Below are 26,209 nucleotides of genomic sequence, written 5' to 3'. Positions count from 1 at the left end.
CATTAACCCAGAAACTTCAAACTCCATTTTAACCATAACAGATTCATCAAGAACACCTGACCAGGGGCGTCGTTACGCGGGGGCTTCGGTGGCTATAGCCACCAATGTTTTATCCAAAGCCACCAATTTTTTTTTCTTTATTTCTTTATTATATATCTATAACCCTAACCTAACCCTACCCCTAACCCTAAAACCGAAATAAAGTAACAAAAAACGGGGAAAAAAGTACGGGGGGGAGGGACACATGCACGGGGGGGAGGGACACATGCACGCGCGCGCATGCATGTGTCCGTTGCCTGGGGGGCTAAGCCCCCAACCTAGTAGAGACCTAGCAACGCGTCTGCACCTGACCCAATCTTGGTTCTGGTGACTCATATCGCCCTCCTAATACGTGAGGGGGCCATGTTTTTTCAATTACTTTTTTCATTTATTTAAAAGAAAAAGATTTGGAAAATGAAAAATGTTAATACAATAAAAAATGTTAAATAAATAAATTTAAAAAGTAATCGAAAAAACATGGCCCCCTCACGTATTAGGAGGGCGATATGAGTCACAAGAACCAAGGACGGGTGTTCTTGATGAATCTATCATGGTTAAAATGGAGTTTGAAGTTACAATGGGTTTGTATAGGAAGGGGGCGTGTCTGATAAAATGAATATCAAATATCTAAATACGGAATCGAGCAACTTAAAAACTGTCCGGGGTGTTCACAAAAGCCAGAGTAGATGATAAAATGACCCAATTAAAAAAAAAGTTAAAAATCCCTTTAAGGGTTAAGTGTCTTGCTCAAGGACACTTCGACACTAGCACAAGTGGAGGTGGGGATCAAACAGCGAAGCTTCCGTTTCCGCTCTTTCACCTGAGCCCTTTGCTCAAATTAATATTGAGACCTGTTGCACCCTACAATAACCCATTAAGGCCTGAGGTTCCGATTCTACAAAATGTCTTCTAAATCCTAACAGTTTTCTGAAAAACGTATGTTTCTATATCAGTGGTTCTCAAACTTTTTTGGCCGCCGACCCCCATCTGAAAATATTTAGTTCCAGGGACCGCCCAGAAGCAAAGATTTGAGTAAAAAATGTTCGCTTTGAAAATATATATATATATTCAAAGATTTGCGCACATTTTCACGATTCAAAAATAGCAGATCTACAAGCTTGTAGATCTGCTATTTTTGAATAGCCAAAGTATAAAATAATGGTTTAAGTGGTTACACAGATGCGTTCTTGGTTTTAATGGGATAAGTGAATAGAAGCACTACTTTCAGTTCCTCGCTCAAAGAGCACAGAAGCAGCAGATATAGATTGACACGATACTTGTTCGTACATTATAGCACAGGTATAAATCAAGGCGCCTTACCCTTTATCCCTAAACGTTTTTGCCAATTTTTACTATTTTGAAAAACATTTTAAAATAGTTTAAATAGACGATCTACAAGCTCACAACCTGTTGAGCAAGATAGGGCCCAAAAGTGTATAACAGTGTATTCAACATCAATTTAACCCCTAATAAGAGTACGTGGGGGAGGGGGGACTAAAATAAAACACATTAAAACTAAACCATCAATCTGAAAACTGAAATCTGGCCATTAAAAATGATTATAGACTACATAATATAAAAAATCTAATCTAATCAAAAATGTATTAAACACTACTACTACCTCTTTTGTTAATCCAACCGTTACCTAAACTTCCAAATCAGTCTGTTCTCCCATTTCTTTATGTTTGTATCTCTATTTCATTTTGGGACCTTCCTTATCAGTGCAGCTGGCTGTGTTTGTAATTGCCTGCTATGGTTACCACTGTCTCGTTGGGTGCAGGGTGCCAAAATGGGTAACTTCCCTTCCATAAGCTGTTTTTAACATAGTTTCTGAAATTAAAGCCAGTACAAATCCACTGTCCGTGCTACACTGGCAGTCACACAGATGAATGCATCCTGTCACGACCTTTGGGAGTCACGACTATTCTACTAATATTAGTGTTCGCTGGGAAACTGCAAATGCTCAACTAATCCACTAATCCTCGTATTGACATTGCCATGAGGCAACGGCCAAGACCTTGTTTGTATCCTGAGACTCTCTCTTAACTTTGGACCGTACATCATGGTAGAGAGAACAAAAGGCGCTCTCTTCAGTTTAAGAGAGTGTCTCATTGTGGAGGAAGTACATGTGGGCCTGCTGTGCTCTTTTGCTGGGATTATGGTTCATGCGACCTCGACTTTACTCCCCCAGACTTTAGTGGTGCTTTGTACATTCGCCGAGGTCACCTTACCCCTACTTGACTCTTAATACATGAGTGCAATTCCTGCAGAGTGTTGTCCATGAACCCAACAGGAGGTGCTTTAAAAAAAAATAGATTTTTCACCCGTGGGCCAGATACAATGGAAAACTGAACACACTGAAAGACCATCAGCTGTTGTCTCGATGGAAGAACGTGGGCCTCGTTCGTTCCTGTCTAGTCTTTATCTCATGCTGGCGCCGGTCCATTACAGGTTGCTCTCAAACTGCAGCCTCGTTCCTTTCCTTGACGACTCTCATAAATGTTTTTTAATACACTGCAGAATCCGAGAATGCCGACCGTGTTCATGAGAAAGGCATAAGAAAAATCTGGATTTCAAACCTTCTGAATGCACTCCTAGAGCAGAGTTTCCCAAACAGTGGGTCGGGACCCATTTTTGGGTCACTGGCCCATTTTGATGGGTCGCGAGTAAATATCCCTTTTTTTGTTTCCACATTTTTTTTTGTAATTATTTGTAAATTAAAAACAAAAGGAGGGTTCCTGGCTAAATGATTGACAGTTAGGATTAAGGTCAGTATATTAGTTATCAAATTAGTTACTCCATTTTATAAATTGGGGTCTCAGACATAAAAATCTATATAAAATGGGGGTTAGTGGCATAATGTATGTAAAATGGTGGTCCTCGAAATTAAAAAGGTTGAGAATCACTGTCCTACAGACACAAAGTCCATCGGGAGGGGAGAGAGAAAGAAGGGGGGGGTGTGTGTGCGATGGATGAATGAATGCAATTAACACATCTACTGCATGCATGTTGCTCAAAATGCTTGGCCTAGTTTGGCTCTTCCTGTGTGAATCCCACACCCACTAGATGGGTTGCTGCAATGCAGACACATGCATGGGAGCAGAAAAGGGTGGACACAGCTGCTGTGCTTCATGCCTCCAAATGTTATGATGTGGTCGCCAGAGTTTAAATCCCCATTGAAGAGCAAGGCGCTGCCGTGGTTACTGGGCTCATCTCCTGTGTCAGATCCATGAGTAAAGCATGCTGCCAACATTGCCAGGGTTTGTGGGTCTGTCCGCCATGCAGCTCAACGGGTACCGCAAGGCAGGGGTCCCCCACCCTGTGGTCTGGCAGGGCCCCCCCCAACCCTGTGGTCTGTGGACCACTGAAGGTCCGCATTAACATTACTAAGGATGAGAGTTCACCCACACTTAAAATGGATGCACTCCTGGCACTGCAAGGAGTGCATCCACTCAATGCTGGATTCCTCTGCACGGAAGTAGCCAATTGACTGGAAGCTATCTGTGCCAGCTATGGGACGGTAGCTCAACAGTAGCCAATGAATTCGAGTACAAGCTGCTATCCGTCCACTAATGGGACGGCATCTATGGATGGCAAACAACAGCTGCACGTAGGACACAGCGCCGTACAGAGCGAGAGAGAGCGAGTGACAGAGAGAGAGATAAACGCGGTGAACGTCACGTCATCAGCTTTGTTTTTGTTGCGTAGTTTAGGAGGTACAGATCATAGTACCCGCGTACTTTATTGTGAAAATGCGGTCCTGCTACGCAAAATGCGTGCATGATGGCAGGTGAATTCATAGCCAAATATTTTTCCAGAACGCTTTATAAATTACAAACCTTTTTCAGGACTGGAAAACAGTTTTCTCATTTCAAAATATTTCCAGGAATTTCATGACCGTGGGAACCCTGTTATTCTTAACCTTAAAATAGGCTAGTATAGCCATTGTATTACTGCTACAGTGCGGTTATATATTGGAACATCAAACTTTAACTTGGTCTCTTTGTCGATCACAAACAGCAAATCTGCTAATTAGGTGCAGGTAGCAAACAAGAAGCATTCTTATTAATGGTTCCACAGTAAAATACAGACGCACATTATGGATAATCTGTGGTTTATGAATCTGTGCCAGTGAGTCATGTTTTTGTTTTGTTTGTTTGTTTGTTTGTTTGTTTAATGGACTGCTTTTTTTCTGTTGCTGTTGGTAGTCATGGCTGCCAGTTTCCACCTGATGTCGTGTGGGAGTTCCGACTGCTCCAGACCGTACTGAATAACAGCTTGCATAACATCTTCAGACTAGGACTTATGTCTGAGATGTACAGGCCATTGGTACAGATGATAAGATCTCCCGCCATGCAACAGCACGTCCTATACGTCTTTAGACGGGCCTTTGCCCTAGGGCTCAACCTGATTAAAATCTAAAGCTAGCAGATCACATCCAAATGATGTGTTGTGAGCCATGTCTGCTACTTTTGAACAACTAGAGGCTCGAGCCGCTACGAGGCCCTCACATCTAGAGTCTACGTCACACTGCCGAGCCGACCAAAATTGTCCGAGCCATAGTGTTGGGGGCTTTGTCAGAGTCTGTGTTGTTTTTGTGCCCATATATGGCAATGTCTGTTTCTGCCTGTCTACCTGTGTCCCTTTTATGCCCATATGTGGAGACATTTGTATCTGTCAGTCCTTGTCCCTTTTATGCCCAAATATGGACAGGGTCCCCACACATTTTTAGCAATGAATTTCCAAAACTTTTCCAAAACTTTTCCAGAATATTTAGCCCAATTTCCAGGCCTATAAAACAATCATTCAGCGCATTAATGTGTCTTACTCCTATGTACAATGCCCAAAGATAGGCAGTGTAGCAAAAATAAAGAATAGAATATAAAATAGTACAATTTCATTCAACATTTCGTGCAAAATTAGGGCATAGTGACCCTGCGAGCGAAAATAGGAGGGGTGGACGACGTCGTTGCACGGTTCGTTGTCGCTCGCAGTAGGTCAGGACGGTCTCATTCAAAAACATGTATTTTAATGAGATTTCATCGCCCGCTCGCTTCGTGTCACGTCGCATCACATCGCATCGCTGGCAGTGCGGATGGGGTGTTACACAGCCCGTTCGGCGAAAAACTACTTATGTTACATATTTTGTGTAATGTTATACATGTTTATGAAAATGTTTTGTATTAAAAAAAATCAATAGCCAAAAACAATGCATAGCCAAATATTTTTCCAGGACCCTTGATAAATTCCAGGACCTTTGATCAATTCCAAAACTTTTCCAGTACTGGATTTTTTAAATTTTTATTTCAAAATATTTCCAGGAATTTCATGACCGTGGGGACCCTGTATGGAGATCCCTGATGTCATCAGTATATGCCCATATATTGGAATGCCCATATATGGGCATATTGGTTGGATCGGCGGTTCTGGACAACTGGATATCCGAACTACTCGACTGCGGGCACCTCACTCCCTCGAGTCCTTGCCGCTGCACGCGCCGGGTTGGAAGTCGGTCGGTCCCATATTTGCACATGACCATATATGGGCATAGCGGTCGGATCTGTGGCTCTGGACAACCGGATCTCTGTATCTGTCAGCCCTTGTCCCTTTTATGCCCATATATGGAGATTGCGGATTTGTTTGCGGCTGATGCCATTATGACACATTGAGGTTTGACATATTTGGGCGTACTCCTTATATGGTTATGGCTGTGTCAGAGAGACGTCAGAGGTCCGCCTGCATTGGCCAATCTACATGCTCATGTTGAAACCATGTGTACAGCTGCACTTACAGTACAAAATAATGTGTTTAGTTCAATGGTTCTCAAACTATTTGGGCCAGGGTTTGCAAGATTAACTCCATACGCAGATAGACACACTGTTATAGACAGCTAGGCTCTTGCAGAGCCACACCGTTAAAAAGTTGATGCCCCTGCTTTTGAGGCCCATGCAGTCCTGGCCCAGCACCCCCCAGACTCACAGGGACCTGTGCCATAGAGCCTCTCCTCTGTTTGTGACATTTTGGAGGTCCATTTGGCATTTACACACAGGATGTGAGGTACAGTAACTATCCACTGTGCTACTCTGGGTATTTTTGTGCAATTCATTTTGGCATAAAATGGCACTTGGGCAGCGAACCAGACAGCTCTATGTTCAGAGCACACTATCCTCTTGCCAAGGCATAGGTGCAGCACAATGGATATTTGTAACAGCAAATGGTAAAACCGCAGTTTGCAAGCTACAGTACTTGCTATTCCCCACCATTACATGATTTGAGCTTTTTGAATGTTTCTGTTTTGCTCCAATGAAACAAACCATGGTCATTTCTGAACAACTGTTCACTTTCGCTGTAGGCCTACAACTCCTGTGCACATAATAATCACACCTTGGCTAACTACTGATGCTTTAACTAGAAAGAATGTGAGCACACAGCACAGACTCCAGTCACAAAAACAACATGAAAAAAATGTGCCTGGTGCACGGCTCCAAAACTACATCATAAGAAAAATTATAGCCAGCAGCACTCACGTTCAGTCCATTCAGGTACTTGACATTTTATTAAGGAAATAGGCAATCATGACAAAAACGGACGACGAACGGTGATGATTACGCTGAGGAAGGTATTGTAGCCGAAACACGTCCGTTTTTGTCACGATTGCCTATTTCCTTAATTAAAAGTACATGTAACTATTGATGCTTCACATGCCCAATGATGTGCACGTTAACAATGGGCACATTTCTGTCCACCTGACAATTCACTGTCTCCACCTTCACCCCTCCTATGCATCATATCTCTCTTCTTCACTTCCTCCTCTCTATCCTGCCTGAAACCTCCTCAGCTGTTTAGTGGTGATGAGCTTGAGCCAAATTGACCCAATTAGCACTCAGTTATTCTGAAGCTGTGGAAATAGCTTCCACTGCACCGTAAGTAAACGCAACTCCTCATTAGAAAACCATGTCCCCTGTGTGTCATTCTCTCTCAATTCTTTCTCTCGTCCCAAATTTTTCTCTCAGTTTGTCTAGTGTATCACTCTCCCTCTCTATCTATCTCTCTCTCTCTTTTACTCCCTCCTCACTTCCCGTTCTATTCTTCTCCAGTTTCTAGAAAACTCACTTGATTTATTCTGTGACTTGCGTGGGAGTGTACCCCTACCAGAGCTCGACTCAGGCCTGTAAATTTGAGAGGAACCTGACCTGAATCTGGAAAGACAAAATAGTGTCCAAAAACTCTCCAGCCACTCTCAAGTGCCAAAACAGTATATCACTTTCTAGTGATACATTTTTCGCAATAGGAACTCTCAGCAATCACTCAAACCCAAACAATTGAATTAGAAATGTATCACAACCTGACCCGAGTGGATCTGGTCCCATCACGTTCCTCTGGGTCCCATCAGGTTGGGTTTAAAAAGGTCACACTGTTAGTAGTCAAGACCTTCCAGCACATTAAAGATAACTAATCGGAAAATATAGACGTTATTACCAGGGTTCGGTTTGTAAAAGATTTTTTTTTTTAACCACTTAAGCCCTGTCTACTTCTTCTTCTCCGAAACTAGGCTAAGCTCACAAAGCAATCTGCTATTTTCGCTATTTTTGAAATAAAAGTCTTTTGGACCAAACAAATCAAACCCTGGTTATTTCTTTTTTTTTTTTTTTTTTTTTTTGAGGGATTGTGGCTGAGTTCCACTCCCTCTCCAATCCCCTGGTGGATTTTGAAAACCACACTCAATGTCCCTGACAAACGATGTTCATGACAGGGTTGTTGGTTTAACCACAGCCAAAGTTATAGAACCACGGCCGCCACAAAATGGTGACAGCAAACTGGATTTGTTCCCTGAACACATCATTGCTTCCTCATCCAGGGAGAAAACAGAGACCTTTCACCCTGTTAACGATCATAACAATGTCTGCTGATCTAGCAACTCGGTACACGTGGTTGAATGGAAATGTGCATATGAGGGTGAGTCACACATCAGTGAAAACAGAAATGCATTCCTTCTCGAGCAAAGTGAATATGAAAACAAAGACATCAGTCTGCGATGTGTTGAGCAGATGGCGTTAAAAACCAGACAATTGTAGGTGGGAGAAAACAGACGCACACGCACGCACACACACACGCACACACGCACACACTTATGCATTACTCTGCAACTGAAGGTCAGGGATGCCAAAGGAAGTTCAAAGCATCGTACAGATACAATTAATAGGCTAACACTTCCAGGCTAAAATGTTCAGCCAAAACACACATGACACATTCCATTCTTATTCTTCCCTGGGATCGAGTGCAGCCTATCAGTATAAATAAACCAAAAGAAAAGACCAATCATGGAAATGCTTTATGGCAGATGTAAATGTGCTGATGTGTGTCTTTTATGGGTCTGCTGTTTTTTTTCCTGTCCTTGAGATATTGCATTTGGGTTGCTAAACATAGACTTGATCAACTGCGTAAAAAAATTGTCTTCTAATGATCCAGATGATCGTAAACAGTGAGGACCAGATGTAGCCACAGAGGGATGGAAGCAAAATGTATCGCTGTGTGGTTTTTATTTTGTTATTTTTTTGGGGTTTGATTTCTAATGACAGGATTTCAGAAGTCCATGTTGTAACTTCCCAACCGATGTGGGTTGAGAAAATTCAGCATTTCAACCTGCATTTTGTTAAGCTTTCTTGGAGCAACGTAGTCTTTACAATTTAGTGTGTTTTTACTATACTAAAAATAAGAAATGCTACTGAAGACTGAGTGCATAGGTCAACACATTATGTTCTTCTGTAACATTGCATTTGCTGTTCGGTGATCTGAACTAACATTACATGACTACGCCAACAAAAAAACACAGGAATGACACCTGTATGCTGCACACAGTTCAACATAGCGCTCCACTGAGGTTGGGGTGTCTTCATGTCGTGATGTTCCTTCACAACCACCATAACGCTCTTGTCTCGTTTTCAGATGAACAGAGCAGGATAGGCCTACGAACAGACGGGGCTCCGCCAGGGTTGCACAGAGCCCGAAGGGACCAGCAGACACCACCTAAACACGGCCAGAGACGGGTAGACCGCAGCACCAATGGCGAAGGGGTTGCCGTCGATACGCTTCCAGACAACCTGACCCGCGTGGTGGTGAGAGCTCACAGCAAATATCTTAGCATAACCACCACTGTCTAAAATGTGATGCTAGCTGTGGAATGCTCTGTAGGCACTTTAGTGGCATTTACTGTAGGTCTGTTGTTACTGGCTATTGAACCAGAAATCCGTCATTTACTAGCTATCTTCCTTAATCAATTAGTAAGCCAAAGCCAGTATATCATCTCCTAGAAGAGAGCAATTTACTACCTCACATTATTCTGTTTCAGCCGTCATCCCCTAACCCTCTGAAAATGTTCACCTCCACACTGGGAAATCATTACAGTAACGACTTCAGGGCCAAATAAGGTCATAGTTTCAATGTTCTACATTGCTGAAGTGAGGCTTGTTGAATTAGAACATTCCAGGAAACTTTCTCTTTAGGTTCCCACCACACAGCCCTGTACATAAAGCAGAGGTCATCGTTATAATGATAATTGGGTCACGCAGACAGGTGGATTGTTTGTGTTTGTGTGTGTGTGTGTGTGTGTGTGTGTGTAAATGACGAGGCTTTGTTTGTGTTATTTACTGTACCAGACGCCTCCTTCACTTGAAACAGCCAGAGTAAAATTTCCACCAAATAAATTGTGTTTCACTTCATCTCCTTACTCCCCCCACGGTGCAAATTGGAAACAGACTGCGGCCTCGTCCTGCCAACTTACAGTGTTTGTTTAAGTGTGGCTTTGTGTGTGCACGTGTGTGCATGCATGTGCATGTCTGTGCGTGCGTGCGTGCATGTTTGTGAATGACTCACTTGGCGTCGGACAGAATAATGTGAATTGCCCTGTGCTGTTTGCCGCTGGTGTCTGATCCCAATTTGTGAATCCCTCCACCTCTCCCCCATTGGGGATCTTCTCCCAACAAATCAATCAGAGATGCTTCAGCTATTGGAAAAAAGTGCAAGGGTCTATTCCCCTCTCTTCACCTAGAAGAGACACCCCCCTCCCCCGTTCCATATCACAACCCCGCCCCCAGAAACACATGCAGGGCCGGTGTTGTGGAGCCGAGATAGGATAGAAAGTGGGTCATTTGGCTGTATATGGAGCAGTCGGAGAGGCAGCGAGAACACTGCATTTAACTGCTCCACTTTCTCAGCCCACACCTAAACCCCAGCACCATTGCTCTCTGTCACCTTCAAGCGCACTGTGCATTAATAATGGCATCAAGATCGCAGATCCGTTGTTAAGACGTCACGCCGGGCACGTAGGAGCACAGAGGCATCGTGTGGCGTGCGTAAACAGCTCCCCCAGCTGGTATGCGCTGTGGAGCATACAGTCAATGAAGTCCCCAATGTCATGCGGTGTCACCAATATTGTCCTGCTGTCTCCCTCTCCTGGTGGAGAGGGGTCATTGCAACAATGTCCGAACTTCAATAATGACGATGGTGCATCTAATGTCCAATCCGGTGCGTTGTGAGCTTCAAAGAACTTTATTGACATTGTCAACTAATAGGTGTCCTCCTAACCGACACCATGGTTGAAATGTATCATTTTATTCTTTAAATGAAGTCCTGGATTGCCGCTGAATCATGGCTATCACAAAGACATATCACCCAATCACGCTAGGATAATACTGTAGGTTACTAGGCTGACCAAAAAAAATGCATTGAAGCCACTAATGAAATGCAACAGATATTGCTGAAGTGAACTGAACCACACCTAAAAACATCAGCACAAATGATACTGCAGTGCTGTGGGTCAGCTTCTGCCCTAACGAGCAGTGGTGGAAAGTAACTAAGTACATGTACTCAAGTACTGTACTTGAGGTATTTTTTTACTTTACTTGAGTATTTCCAATTTTCAATACTTTTACTTATTAGAAAACTCATTAACCACTTGTGCCTATACTTTGGCTATATGAAAAAAGCCAGTCTGCAAGCTCACAACGCGTTGCGACACGTTGTGAGCTTGTAGATCTGCTATTTTCAAAAGATTTTCATACATATTGAAAACTTGTGAAATGGGACATTCTGCGTTACTTTTTGTACTTTAAGTACATTTTGATACCAATAAAAAAAGTACATATAATACTGTACTTTTACTCAAGTTAATTTTGAATACCCAGACTTTTACTTTGTAACAGAGTATTCCTACATTGTGGAATTGATACTTCTACTTAAAGTGAAACATCTCACTAGTACTCCTTCCACCACTGCCCTGCCTAACGAGTGCCCTCTGTCTGACAGGAGGACAGTAAAGAGTACTACAGATGGCAGAGTTTTGGTCCAACGGACAGACGAACAGAGGACTTGTGGGTAGACCTGAGCACCCTGCAGCACGGCCAAGTCAGAATCCACGTCATACTGTCCAACAACCACCGCCAGGCAGCGGTGAGATGAGCGCACGCACACACACACACACACACACACACACACATAACCACACACACACACATAACTCACAGGTTTACAAATTGTTGGCCATTAGGGGGCGCCTAGTCTTGCGTGGCCAGACTGTTGCCACCCACAATTTTCAAATGCTTCTGGTCATACAGTCTGGACTCTGGAGCACAGAAGCTCTATTGATGATTAAAGGCCCGTTCAAAGTCACTAGATGGGTCTTAACGTGCGTGCGGGGGGGGGGGGGGGGGGTGAGGAATGTCGGAGGGAGCGGAGGGGGAGAAAAAACGCCCACCTCTATGTCGGTAGGCGCTACTTACGTTAGACCTTGGATGTCACTTAAGGGGGAAAGTGGATGCCCCGCCTCCCCCACTTCACAGTTGCGCAAATGTATCCTAATATAATATATAATATATATCCAAGCATAATAGCTTGCTGCTTAGCAGAATTTGAAATTTAAAAATAAACAAAATGAACGGAAATGGTGAACAGATGCCAGCTTCCTGCCTCGGATTTCGGGAGGTGTAGATCCAGACTCTATATAGCATTCGGAGGTTGTGGAATAGTTGTCTGGCTACACGAGACTAGGGGGCGCCAGGGGGTTCAATGAAAAGGAGAGGCAAACGAAGAAAAACAAGTACATATACTGTATATACTGTAGTACATTATACACACACACACACACACACACACACACACACACACACACACACACACACACACACACACACACACACACACACACACACACACACACACACACACACACACACACACACACACACACACACACACACACACACACACACACACACACACACATTTTGCTTAAACATACCACTTGTTCACCCATGTCCTTGATTATACTGTTGCTGTATATGTACACACTGCATGTACTGTATGTATCACATCCCTGGCGGCTGTATTGAGCCGGGTTCCCCTCGGGGGTCGATTATACTTTATTTTTTCTCTTCCTTTGTAGCGGGTGGCACTTTCATTTGATTTCCCTTTCTATGGACACTACCTGAGACAAATCACCATAGCAACTGGTGGTAAGCATAACCTACATTTCTATTAATGCAACAGGCCAGATTTGAACAAACCATGTTTCCCAATCAAGACACAACAGCAAAATGAGACATGTGTTTTTATGACGACACTTGCAAGACTTGCAAACTGTAAACGTCTTCTACAATCTAATGCTCAGCGAGTACTGTAGGCGAACTGCAGAAATAGCCGGTTCTACAAGCTCACAACATATATTTTGGCTAGTGAGGTGACCAAGTATAGACCCCTGGGGGACCCTGGTCAACAATGTACATACAAAGGGTTTAAGTAGTTATCTTTCTCTCATCACCACTGTGACAAGGTGCGTTAATCTCACCTGAAAGGCAGAATTCCAGGATTTTGACGTTGATATCAGGAGTCTGAACGATTCCCTGAGGTATCATCTTCTGAAGTCCACAGATCACTTCCCAGCAGGCTCACATCCAGCTGAAATGAAATGAAAGTGAGAAATGATTAGTGTCTGGAACAACAACATGGGTTCATAACTGCTCAACTGGTCCAGGTGTTTTATGAATCTTCTTGCTGCAATGCCAGACATAACAATGGCATTGAAACAGAAAAAAGTCAAGACTTTTTTTTTGCTACCAGGTGTGATTTTGACTTTATGAACCTTTGATCCTGACCTCTCTTAGGGTTCATCTTCACGGGGGAGATTACCCATCGCATGCTGACCGCTACACAGTACATCGCTCCTCTCATGGCTAACTTTGATCCCAGCTTCTCCAAAAACTCAACAGTGAGGTACATGGACAATGGTGAGTGGTTTCTTCTCTGTGGGAATGGATGATACTTTTGGGTTAGGGGGGTCACTTTCCCCCCCCACTTTTTTCCCCCATTTGTATGATCAATTGTCATACATAAATAAATAAATAATTGCGATTAATTATTGTCTCCGCCAGGCCGAAAGGCATGGCGAGAGAGTATGTTTTGCCCCCTGTCCGTCCGTCCGTGTGTCCGTGTGTCCGTCCGTCCTTCTGTCTGCGAGCAGCTAATCTCCGCCACCGTTGGCCCGGTCGCTGTGAAACTGCGCACACACACTCCCTGGATGCTACAGCAGAACCTCTGCTGTAGCACCTCTGCATTTTTCACATCTGCCTTTTAGAGCGCCACCAGGAGGCTGACTTTTGCAAAACAAATGTTTTCCTCTTACTCCTTCAGATTCTGTCCAAAAAACACACAAATCGGTACACAGTATCTCTATAGTCATGTGATCAAGATGGATGTGTCCAAAATGTCATATTCCATCCTACTTGCCTAACATTGGCTTACAACGTTTGCAGGATAGGTCCGTTTTGAACAAAATTCCTCAAATCATGAACGCAGTGTGTGATTTCCGTGAAATTTTGTACGCACATTCCCACTAGGCAGAGGAAGAAATTTTCACATTGGCCTGTTATAGCGCCACTAGCAGGTCTAATTTAGCAAACCACATTTTTGGAACAAAATCATGAATGCAGTGTCCGATTGCTGTGAAAAGCCTAAGAAGAAATGGAACCCTTTTCACATTGGCCTATTATAGCCCCACCAGGAGGCCATAATAACCTACCTGACCTGGCGGAGACTTGTGCTCCAAGGAGCACTTTTTCTAGTTTAATTGTGTTTTTCCATTGAACATTTGGAACATAAAAATTACATTTCTGTTCGGCTTTAGGCTTTTTTAAACGGATTGCCTATACCTATATTCAAATTGGCGGGATAGGGCGGGATAGGGCGGGCTGGGCGGTGGGCGGGCGGACCATAACCATAAACAAACCCTTACCCGATACACCCATACAGGTAGACTACTAGACAGACAGATACAGAGATCCACATATATGAGCACAAAAGGGACACGGACAGACGGGTACAACGGGTACTCTGACAAAGCCCCCAAAACTATGACTTAGACTTATCGATCGTATCAGCGGTGCAACGTAGGTGTGAGGGCCGCGAAGCGGCCCGAACCTCTAATCACTTAAATATACAAACAAATGACTGACAATGACCCATGCCAGTAATCAAATGATGTACTAAAACAAAATAGGCCATATTCAATATTTTTATACTCAAAATGTGTAAATAATACAAATAGTGGAAATAGTCGATCTATAATCTGTGTATATCTGATGTATGTAAATGTATTCCTGTTGATTATGTTGATTATGTTGTATCTCGGCTACATTGAAAATGAGGGCTTGCCCTCAACTGTACTCCGAGTTGAAATAAAGGTTATGATGATGATGATGATGATGACAATCTCACAACACATCACATCACAACGTGTAGTAACTAATAACACAACATATAAGCTTGTAGATCTGCTACCTCCACTCCTTATAATATTTTGTTTCAACATGGAAAGATTGACTGTGATTATGCAAAATAATTGTGATTATCTTAAATAATTACGATTAGGCGATTATGTTATCATTGTTTGACTTCTGTCTGTGTCCTCTTTTCTCAGGTAATCTGTTTGTGGTTCAATGGGACAAGGTGCGATTGCAGGGCAGGGAGGCCGAAGGACCATTTACATTCCAGGCTGCCCTACATAGCAATGGGACCATTGTTTTCAACTACAGAGTTGTGAGTTCAGATCAACTTAATTGTCATTCGAACAAATGAGACCACTTTCAACTGGAAAACATTTCCCTTAGGGTCATGGCTTTGTACAAACACCAAACAAACAATACTAGGTATCCTCATAGCTATGGCCTGAAGTATAATCTTACATAAATGGCAGCCTAGACGGCTGTCGATTGAGTCCAAAATTTATGTTCCATTTTAGACTAGAGGAAAATGGAGTCTATCTTCAGGTGAAATTGCTCAGTCATGTTCAAAAAAACGTTCTGACAGGTACCGTTACCAGTGGAGAAGATCAACTCCACTGAGCATCCAGTGAAGGTGGGACTGTCCGATGCCTTCATGGCCCTCATCCCTTCCTCGCAGTCTTCAGGTCAGTTCTCTAAAGCACTGGTTCTCAAGGTAAGGTCAAGGGACCCACAGGGGTCAATGAGGGGCTCCAGGGAGTCCCCAGCAAAACGAGTAACAGTTTAAACCCTATCTTATTTTTCTGAAGCTACAAGCTCACAGTGTGTCACATGCTATTTTGGAAACATTTTGACAAACTGACAAATCTCCTCTTTTGTGCCAGGGTCCCTGGCACAAAATATTTTTAAATGGGGGTCCGTGGCCAAATGCATTTCAATTTGGGGATATTTTACATGAAAATGTTTGAGAACCACTGCTCTACAGGCTCATTAATGCTCACTTTATGTAAAAAAATAAATATGTCTGTTTCAAACGATGCAACCGTCACTGCTCACATACTGTGCTTCCATGCGTCCTTTATGTAGGCATTAATGTTCAGCAATATATCCACTAGAGGGCAGTTCAGAGTCAAAGGTTTTCTGACAACAAACATGTTGATGGTCCAGTAGGTTGTAATATTGTATCTGTTCTGTAATAACTCAATGTCCCTGTGAGTGGGTGAAGTGACATCATATACCAACTAGCATAGTCTTGCTTCAAGTGATCGTGTAGCTACACTGCCCATCAACTTTATGTGCTTCATTTCATCTGTATCCGTAAGCTTTGAGCATAAAGAGCCATAAACCGACATACCTTTGATCTTTTTGTTGAATGAGAAAACGTAAACCATTTATGTATCTGCAAACTTTTTATTTCTAATTAATAATTACCCTGTCCGCCGCACTGTGTACCAGCCAGGGTGTTGTAATCACTCCCGTCTGTGTGCCGGTGAACTAAATAACTGAAAAACCAATGACCCAAACGTTTGGGTTGAAAAGGTCAAACCTCAAGGTCCCGATCAAGGTCATGGTCAAAATTGAGAATGGATAGGCAAATGTTCATGAAACCTGCTGGGAATCATCAGTAGGCTGCCCAGAGTCAACGTTTGGGTTGACAAGGTTGGAGGTCATGGTCAATCAATCAAGAATTACATAATCAGTCATCCAGGACAAAAAACATCCTCGCCAGTTCATCATAGAGGGAATGGGAGGTGGAGATGTTGGTGCAGGCAGGATTTGCACTCCTAGGTGTATTGATATTGTAATAAGCCCACTACAAAATTCTAAACCTGGCAGAAGAGAATCTTTACCTTGAGGAACAGCATAGCCACACAAAACGTATCAACCATATAAACTTTTCTGTTGACAGATGCAAGACGTCGTACTATCTATGAGTATCATCGTGTTGAGATCGACACGACAAGGATCGGTAACAGATCTGCCTTCGAGTTCACACCACTGCCCAGTACGTATGTCCATATAGTGACCACTCACACGATACACAAACATAACTAGGCAATTTCCCTTTATCCTTTACCAGTACAGATAACCTATTGCTGCTTCTCTTAGCTTGTCTTCAACACACAACTTGTGATCTCTGCCTAACATCCAACTTGACACAAGGCTGTGGCTGGTGCAACACACTTCAACGGTAGGTTCTCAATTTCTCATGATGTGTGAAATTATGTGCGTCTGGCTATTGACCAGCTTCTTAATGAGTGGCTTTTTTGCTCTCATCCCTTTCCACTGCTGGTGCAGATGCTCTGATGGAATTGATCGGCGTAGACAGGAGTGGCTTGATTATAACTGCCCTGAAGAGGTGAAGTACCCTTTATCATCAGAGCAGAGTGCACAACAGTTTGTCTAAATATTCACTATCTTTAGAGCTACATTTCTTTGTTTTCCCCCCGTTTTGTTTCTGGCAGGCAAAGGGCACGTGTGAGGACTACACCCAGGCAGGACCTGAGGGATCTATAGGGCCATTCAACTACTCTTCCCCAGGTCCAACACCATCCTCTGTCTTCGAGGACCACCCTGTCACTGAGGGTAAGACAGAGGAATTTTTGACATGGACCTACTAACATAATGTTACTCTTGGGTGGAAACCTTGTATGTCCAAAACTGTTTTTATTACTATTTAAAAAAATATATATATAGTGAAAATAGCCGATCTAAAAGCTTGTGAGCTTATATTTTCACTACTTTTTCGCAACACTCTTTTATGATGAAGTAGGGCATTAGTTTACAGATAAATATAAAAAGTTGAAATACGGAGATACAACAGTTCTGCTCGACAGTGACGATATGTGAAAGGATCAATCCAAAAAACCTACAGGTCATCCAAACAAAATGTTAAAGTTACTCATGTAAGTCCAAATATTGTTCAACTGTCTTTCATTCCCTCCAGCATATAACACCCATTAAAAATCACAATATGTTTTTTTTTGCGTGGCTTTGTAGTAGTAGTGGCTTTGTAAAAGTCTTCCCGTCTATAAGACCAGCGCCAAATCGCTTGTGCTCATTAACAATAGGTGACCCTTTTCATACCTTTTTCTTTTATTTTAACTTGAATGTTATAAAGGAAGTCAATGGGGCTATAGGATCACATCAATAATACATATCAATTTGCGGGTCCTTGACATGAAAAAAGTTTGAGAACCACTGATGTAGGCTAACGGTGATTTCGCTCTCTCTTAAGACTTACAGACAGGACCTCCAAACCCCAACGGGAGAAGTGAGAACACAGCCATCATAGCAGGCGTGGTGGCTGCCCTGGTTCTGCTTGTAGCTTTGACCCTCCTGGCTGTCTACTACATTAACACACACCCCACGGTTGCTCCACCATTCTACCTCATGCAGGTGAAAATCAGAACTCTCTCTACAGATAGACCACTGTATTCTGTTCTTCAGCAATGTTCTACATCTGAAGCCAAATAGACATACATAAATGCCTGTGTCAACTTCCCACCCACGCACGCACACACAGACAGACAGATAGACAGACAGACAGACAATCCTTTTAACCCATTTAGACCGGGAAATAATCGGTGTCATTTTGGCTATTCAAAAATAGCAGTTCTACAAGCTCATAGCGTGGCACTCGTGAACTTGTAGATCTGCTATTTTTGTAAAACATTTGAAAATGTGTGCAAATCTTTGAATAAATATATCGTTAAACTCAAATCTTTGCTTCTGGGGGTCCCTGGAACAATACATTTTGAGATGGGGGTCCGTGGCTAAATACATATAATTTTGGGGGTCCTTGACATGAAAAAGTTTGAGCACCACTGATATAGAAACATACGTTTTTTCAGAAAACTGTTTGTCATTTGTAGAATCGGTCTCAGGTCTTAATGGGTTAACCACCACTGTCAATCTAGCATCCCTATTTTGTATATGTATGTATACAGGGCTTAAGTGGTTGAAAATAGCTTGACTTATACTGACCTCTCCTCATATCAGAATGGCGTCTCGTCTGTCTCGTCTGTCTCTTCTTTCACAGCGACGCACCAATAACTACTGGCCATCTATGAAGTTCCGCAACCAGGGCTGTCACTCGAGTTATGCAGAGGTCGAGCTGGGGGGTCACGAAAAGGAGGGTTTCATCGAAGCCGAGCAGTGCTGCTAAGGGGGCTGGACTTCCACGGCACAGATGACACGAAAGGGTACCATCTTGAGGACTGGAAAGGGATTACAAAAGTGACAAAACATGGAAGCTGAGGGCAAGGCATAATTATGACAAAGAATGCCCTTTACTCCAAACGTGGTGGCGGGACAATGTCTACTGTAACTGCTCTTGTAGCTTGTTTCTCTCTTTCTCTCGCTCTTTACCATCACGTTAACTCTCCATGTCATCCAGCGGGATTGAGGTCAGGGCCTTACGGAGGCCCAGGAGGAAGCTGACTATACACACACCATGTGGGATTGTTCAGAGCAATTGTTTGTACCTGTCCACAACCTACCACGGCATGGGAAGGTCAGGGAATGACGATAACTAGCCTTCATACTGCAAACCAATGTACAGTTCAACTTAAACGATGTGTTTGTTTTTGTTTGTTTCATGAATGAATTGTTTTATGAAATGTCTTAAAGTGAGCAATGATTGTTTTATAAAATGCTATAGCTTTGACATGCTATAACAGATATTCAACTATATAACAGATAGGAATTATAAAGATTATCAGAAACTTTTCTCAGAAAACCAGGAATATTTGTTTTGATGAATTTTAGAACCATTGTTGATCATTTCTGTTCAAACGTCCTCCAATAAAAACTTGTGGTCAGTTTTTATATATACACACATAGTACATATTTGGTATACTTTTATATAACAAAGTTCAAAACACAACACACAGTCTGGCGATTTTGATCAGGGCCTTCATTTTCCATGTTTTTGATTAGTCAGGTACAGTCTAAATTGGCTGCCAATGAAACCAGCTACATGGTCTATCGCCAGAGAAATTGTCTTTCACTTTTCCTTGGATGGAAAACATTGTTCAAGTATAGCTGGGTCTGCAGGGGATACTCTCGGATCAGGTATTCTTTCGTACAGAAGTACGGAAGACATCAAATAGCTGATTTCATAATTGATAAACTAGCAATTGAATCTATAAAAGGGCCTGACAGAAGTATTATTGCCCCACATTTACTAGTTTTTCTTTACTGGATGTATCATACCACTTGTCAGCAAGCTAAACTAGCACACCTTTCTTATTAAGGCTTTTCTTGAGTGAGACAGTAGGGAGAGGGCTGAGAAGGACATAAGGAGCTCTGGCACAATTCAGTTCTAGATCAAGAGGACACTTGTTGCTCTCAAGAGTCAAGACACAAATCTTATATGGAACCTGAAAAGCTCCATAGTCTTAAACTTTTCCCAATATATGTGAAATCTGGAATATGTGGAATATCTTGAGCAATGAGGATGAGGATTGACGTTTAGATGTAAAAGGTCAATGGCCATTGTAACACATGAACCCTAGTGTGCACCTATTCTGGGCATATTATTTTGAGTGGACATTAGGTAAAAATAGGCAGATATTCAACGAAAAATAGTAGATCTACAAGCTCATGTGTCACAGCGCGATGCATTGTGAGCACGTAGATTTGCTATTTTCGTTATTTGACTTACAACAAAGTATACAAGGCTTAACTGGTTAAAAAAGTCTGTTTGGATCTACATGGAGCTACCAACCAACCTGGCCAAATATCTTATCATCCAAAGCCTCCACTGATTAAAGTTACACACAGGAGCTCTCAAGAGAGGAGGAGTGGTTGTATGAATCTACAATATCCTTTCTGACTGTGATTCTAAGAGGTAACTAGGTAAGTTGTGGTCAGTGTATTTATATTTGTGTAACATATGCATTTGATTTGACCAATTTAACCTACATCCATGGCCCAGTTGGAATTTCTTCCACCACTCAAAGATCAACATCTACATTCCCCCAAGGGGATGAATAAAGTACTTGTCTGTCTGTCTGTCTGTCTGTCTGTCTGTCTGTCTGTCTGTCTGTCTGTCTGTCTGTCTGTCTGTCTGTCTGTCTAATGTCCTTAAGGCATGCTTGAGGTATAATTAACACATTGGTTTAATCTAGTTCACCGATATATAATTGGGTATGATCTACATAAACAATAACAACATATGGTTAATAGAATTGGTCCAAGCACAGCAGCACCTTGTAGAACTCTGTCTTGTGCTCATGCAGGATTCATCATTAAAGTGTACAAACTGAAATCGATCTGATGAATAGGACTTCATCCAGTTTAATGCAGTTCCTTTCATGACAATTAAATGTTCTAGTCTCTGTGATGGTCAATGGCAGTGGTTCTCAACCTTTTCAGGCTGTGACCCCCCAAAATAATTATTTTTCAACTGGGGACCCCCCATCCTGATAAGCCATTGGAATGTAGGAGTTGAGGCATTAAATTTAGTTTGACTCGGTTCCATAGATAAATACTCTATCTTATATCATTTGACAATTTGGCCATTGTTTTACCAGTTTTTATAGGATAGTTATCCCCTGTACTGCAGTATTACAAAACAAGTACAGAGAGAAGTCTCTTGTCTGATGAAATTAGGAGGTCATTTGTAGCTTTCATGAATCACCAGCTGTCTCTGTGCTACTAAATTCTGTCAGAAAATCTTAAAATAAATTGTTACCATAAAGTCACAAGGGTCTTAGAGAGAAGGGAAAGGTTAGATATTTGTCTGAAACACCTGAATGAAAATAGTTTTTATTTTATTTATTTATTTTGAGATGAGATTAATTAAAGGTACTTTAAAGAACTGTGGGTACATAATGGTTGCTAAAGACAGATATCACATCTAGTAAAGCATGGTTAAAAAGTGTAGTTTAGGTGGGGTCAGGTTGATTTAGATGCACCTATTTCCATAAATGTTTAAAGGGCAAGACCACTTTGGAAGAGGTTTGGGTTGTGTAGTTACCTTGGCATGATGTAACTCCAAAAGGTGGGCAAGAAATAAAAAATAATTGCTCCAGTGATTAGAAATTGATAATTCAAAAATATGCTCCTCATTGACTTACATTGTATATGCTGAAACATCTCTCAAAGTCACTCTTTTGGTACATAAACAAAGGCAAACAAAGTTGATATAGAGCATCAACAAACCCAGTACTGTTTTTTTTTTTTTTATAAAAATGTTAACTTCCTATTGATTTAACTATTTTTATTAGGAAGAAAACCCGGACTGGATCCGTGGATCCGTAGCTTCAAATAGTCAAATCAACAGGAAGTTGACATTTGTATTTAAAACAAAACTGGGTTTGGTGATAAATCAACTTTCTTTGCGTTTGTTTATGTGCTAAAAGAGTGACTTGTTTCAGTGTACAATGTAAGTCAATGAGGAGCATATTTTGAATAATCAATGGAGCAATTATTTTTGATTTCTTGTCCACCTTTGGAGTTATATCATGGCAAGGTAACTACACAACCCAGACCTCTAACAAAGTGGTCTTGCCCTTTATAAGTACATTTAAAGAGGTTGACTAGTCTGGAAAACAAAGGTCTAAATATATCAGGTTTTGCAATTGTTTCTAGGATTGACTATGTTTGAGGATGGGTGCCAGTTGAGGGCAAGAATTGCAAGAATTAATTTGATGAATATCCACTGCTGCCTAATCTCTTGTGAAGACTTGTTAATTGTGAATGAGTGCTGTGGATTTTCTAAAATGTTTTCAAAAGATTCTGTATGCATTTTTAATACTTGGCCTACTGCACATAATATAATTATATAGGGTGCCTGAAAAACTGTTTGGGTTTTGATTTCTAGACCCCTTTTACTGGCTTCCTCAAGTACCAACAAAGGCACCACAAATCTAGTTATCCCTATGAACATAAAATGCTAAACAGTAAACACCCTGACACCCTTAAAACAATGTAAAACATGTCTTGTATTAAGAATTAATTAATATACAAGTTGGATAGTAGACCCTTTTTGGCAGCCATATTTCCATGAAATAATAGGACAAACACAGGTGTTACTACTAATGATACCAACTAATTAATGTTGGTGTTCCTGTCATATCCTGAGATCAATCAGTGTCAGCTGCTATTTGCATGTTGTTGGGCTCTGGCAGCTACACTAAATTGAATGGAGACAGTAAATGATCAATAAACCTGTGAGTGTGAACATAACTATTTATGTAAATAAATAAATACAGTATGGCTGCCGTGAAATGGTCCATTGAATGGGGGCTCCTAAACATTAGGTCTCTGCAGTGGTGGAGAGTAACTGTAATCATGTATATACAAGTATTTTTTACTTTACTGGAGTATTTCCAATTTTCAATACCACCAAATCTCAGAGGCAAATATTGTACTTTTACTCCTCTACAATTATTTGAAAACTTTAGTTTAGTTACTTTGTAGATTTAAATTATAACAAAACATAGAGTAACCACTTCAGCCCTATATACATTTCGGGATTTTTAAATATTTTATACATTTGAAAACTTGTGAAATGGGACATTCTGGATAATGAGTACTTTTACTTTTGGGACATTAAGCACATTTTTTACTTTTGTATTTTTACTCAAGTACATTTTGAATACCGGACTGAGTAGTTTTTCCACGACTGGATCTCACTCTGTATGTCATCAAAATCTGTTGAAGAGCTGGCTCCACTCGTCCCAACCCTAGCTGTAGAATACAACTCTCGTAGACGTATTTATGATTCTGACGTTTTCAATCTACGAGTTGTAGGGTTCACCCCCCAAGGACACAGGGACTTTCAGCACTATACCCCGTAGCGTAGACACTCCAAACATGTACAATTTGAAAATAAAGGTGCTTACCCCTACGCCCCAATGTTAACTCTCGCTACGGGGTAGTAGTTTAATGTAATAATCCATATCTTTCAATAAAGAAGTGTTTTAATGCCGTCTGTGGCCGATTCTGTCGGAAGTTCCCAATGGGCGGTAGTGACCCGCCCTTCTGGTGAAACCCGGAATTACACTCAATGTAAACAGGAAGTAAACGAGGGTGAAAAAATGGCGTTCGGCCACAGACGACATTAAAGGTTCGATGACATTCATTTTCACTTTTTTAATTTGTTATGTTTTTTTGGGGGTTTTATGACCTCAATTACACCCAAAAAATCTGAACTTTGAACATTCAGTGGATTTTCTGTGGTCTGGGGTTTTCTGAATAATTAGGCTGAAAAGTAATCTGAGCTTGGCCCTTCGACAGTGAGGTCACAGTCGATTAATCCCGCCCACTCTCCTCCTCGCCCCTCCCCTCCCCTATCCTTTCCTTTGGGGGGGGCGGAGCAGAGGCGATGATTGACAGGCAAAATCCCTCACCAGCGACACCCGCAGGCAAAGATTTATTTTTTCATTGCAGTTGAAAAGGCTTTAGAAATGTGAGACAAAAACACCTACAGTGAATCACTGGAGTGGAATTTTCAGTTAAAACTTTTTGTACATGTTTGAAGGACCAGGACAAAGACTCTGAATGTGGTGTAAACATGAATGTCATGATACCTTTAAAACACTTCTTTATTGAAAGATATGGATTATTAAATTAAACTACTACCCCCGTAGCGAGAGTTAACATTTGGGGCGTGGGGGTAAGCACCTTTATTTTCAATGTGTACATGTTTGGAGTGTCTACGGGGTATAGTGCTGAAAGTCCCTGTGTCCATGAGGGGTGAACCCTACAACTCTCGTAGATTGAAAACGTCAGAAACATAAATACGTCTACGAGAGTTGTATTCTACAGCTATCCCAACCCATTCATATTAATACTCACATTCATGATTCTTCGAGACACCGGCTGAGGCTGAGGAGGAGGGGTAAACTTAATTATCACTCTTTCAAACGCACGCCTTGTAGTTCACACATCCAACCTGGAAATCGTTACAGACCACTTCTTGCTAACAGCCCCTCCTGACCCGAACTCTGAAATTTTACCTGAATTGTCAGAGTTTTTGTCGATAATGATATTAGCCTTAGCAGAACTGCGTTGCCCCAGACTTAGCTCTGGTCCAGAGCTTTAGTGAGTTCTCATATCACTCTGCCAGGCGCGCAGTTAATTAATTTACTCCACTGCGCCCTCTACAGATATGGTCTATGGTAATTTATATTAACCAGACCAAGAAGAGATCAAGAAGAGATCCTCCTAACATTCAGCAACCAATATTCTAAAAAAAAAAAAAAAAAAATCAAAACAAGGGGGCATCCGGATTTGAACCGGGGACCTCTTGATCTGCAGTCAAATGCTCTACCACTGAGCTATACCCCCTGACGAAGACAGATATGTAGTGGACGCAGTCTAGTAAATACATTATCGCGGACATATTTTATTTTCTGCCCAAAATGTGTATTACACAGATAATGTGGGGTCCTGGGAGGCTTCCCACCCTGGAGAATACACTTTCAACAACACGAAACTGCCTTTGTTTCGGTGAAGAGCGAAATAATTGTGTTTATTTGTACTAAAGTTGGAGATCTCACACGGTAGTGGAATCTTCGGTCTATGAGCAGAGCAGCGCGCCTGGCAGGGCGTTAGAGAGAACTCCGACTGTGAATATCCAGTAGTAATTATAACCAGACGCCGAATCGCCCAAGAAATTGTATAAAGAAGAGATCCATCCTAACATTCAGCAACCAATATTCTAAAAAAAAAAAATAAAAAAAAAATGAGGGGGCACCCGGATTTGAACCGGGGACCTCTTGATCTGCAGTCAAATGCTCTACCACTGAGCTATACCCCCTAACGGTGACAGTGAGGGTCTGCATGGGGTTATATACATTCAACAAGTCTTACAATACGTCGATATACTTACATTCTGTTGTATATTATGTCGAGTATATAGACAAGACATCATTCCGATTAAAACACTCCTGTGATCCACCGCATACATACAGCGATTTTATGTTCGCGCGATCAAGGCATTCTTTGACATTCGTAGACGGCGTGGAAGGATCGACTGCACTTAACCTAGATCTAAGATAGGAGGCGCCAGTTCATTGAACATGCTTTTTCCCAACAATCACAACGTAAAAACGCTTCTACAACGCTGGCTTCTACAAACCATAGAGCTACAAACACATAGCTCGTCTTGTAGCAACTACCTCGGATTAAAACAAGACCAATGTCTCCACTAGTTTACCGTGACTAGTTCTAATCATAGTTATAGTTGGGTAGCTGTTGAGAATGAAACATTTCGTAATTCGTAGCTCTACTGCTACTCCTTATAAGGAGCCCCCAGAGCCGTCTCGCCTCCCTTATGTTGCACCGACATTTGTGACTTCTCGAATTCCTTTAACTCCAAAGGTTCGAGAACGAATGACAGTCATTTCCCCATTTTCCCAATAACACCAGAATAATATGTGGCC

At 41.9% G+C, this 26,209-nt stretch overlaps 1 protein-coding gene across 1 annotated transcript in view; it reads left to right on the top strand.

Annotated features, from left to right (window-relative positions):
* The window catches only part of LOC308104474 (plexin domain-containing protein 1-like), a 22,243-nt gene extending 2,595 nt beyond the window's left edge, over positions 1–19,648 (top strand). Inside the window, exons 2-13 of the mRNA XM_080454907.1 lie at positions 8,986–9,155; positions 11,344–11,487; positions 12,479–12,548; positions 13,197–13,319; positions 15,008–15,126; positions 15,397–15,496; positions 16,720–16,815; positions 16,920–17,001; positions 17,109–17,169; positions 17,276–17,396; positions 18,049–18,209; positions 18,853–19,648. Coding sequence (XP_080311033.1) covers positions 8,986–9,155; positions 11,344–11,487; positions 12,479–12,548; positions 13,197–13,319; positions 15,008–15,126; positions 15,397–15,496; positions 16,720–16,815; positions 16,920–17,001; positions 17,109–17,169; positions 17,276–17,396; positions 18,049–18,209; positions 18,853–18,978 — 1,373 coding nt within the window. The 3' untranslated portion in view covers positions 18,979–19,648. The remainder of the gene's footprint in view (positions 1–8,985; positions 9,156–11,343; positions 11,488–12,478; positions 12,549–13,196; positions 13,320–15,007; positions 15,127–15,396; positions 15,497–16,719; positions 16,816–16,919; positions 17,002–17,108; positions 17,170–17,275; positions 17,397–18,048; positions 18,210–18,852) is intronic.
* Positions 19,649–26,209: the final 6,561 nt, after the last annotated feature.

Source organism: Gymnoscopelus braueri (genome assembly GCF_963280865.1).
Source record: "Gymnoscopelus braueri genome assembly, chromosome: 17".
Taxonomy (NCBI): Eukaryota; Metazoa; Chordata; class Actinopteri; order Myctophiformes; family Myctophidae; genus Gymnoscopelus; species Gymnoscopelus braueri.
The sequence above is the reverse complement of the archived record's forward strand: the minus strand, read 5'-3'. Positions and strand labels throughout refer to the sequence as shown.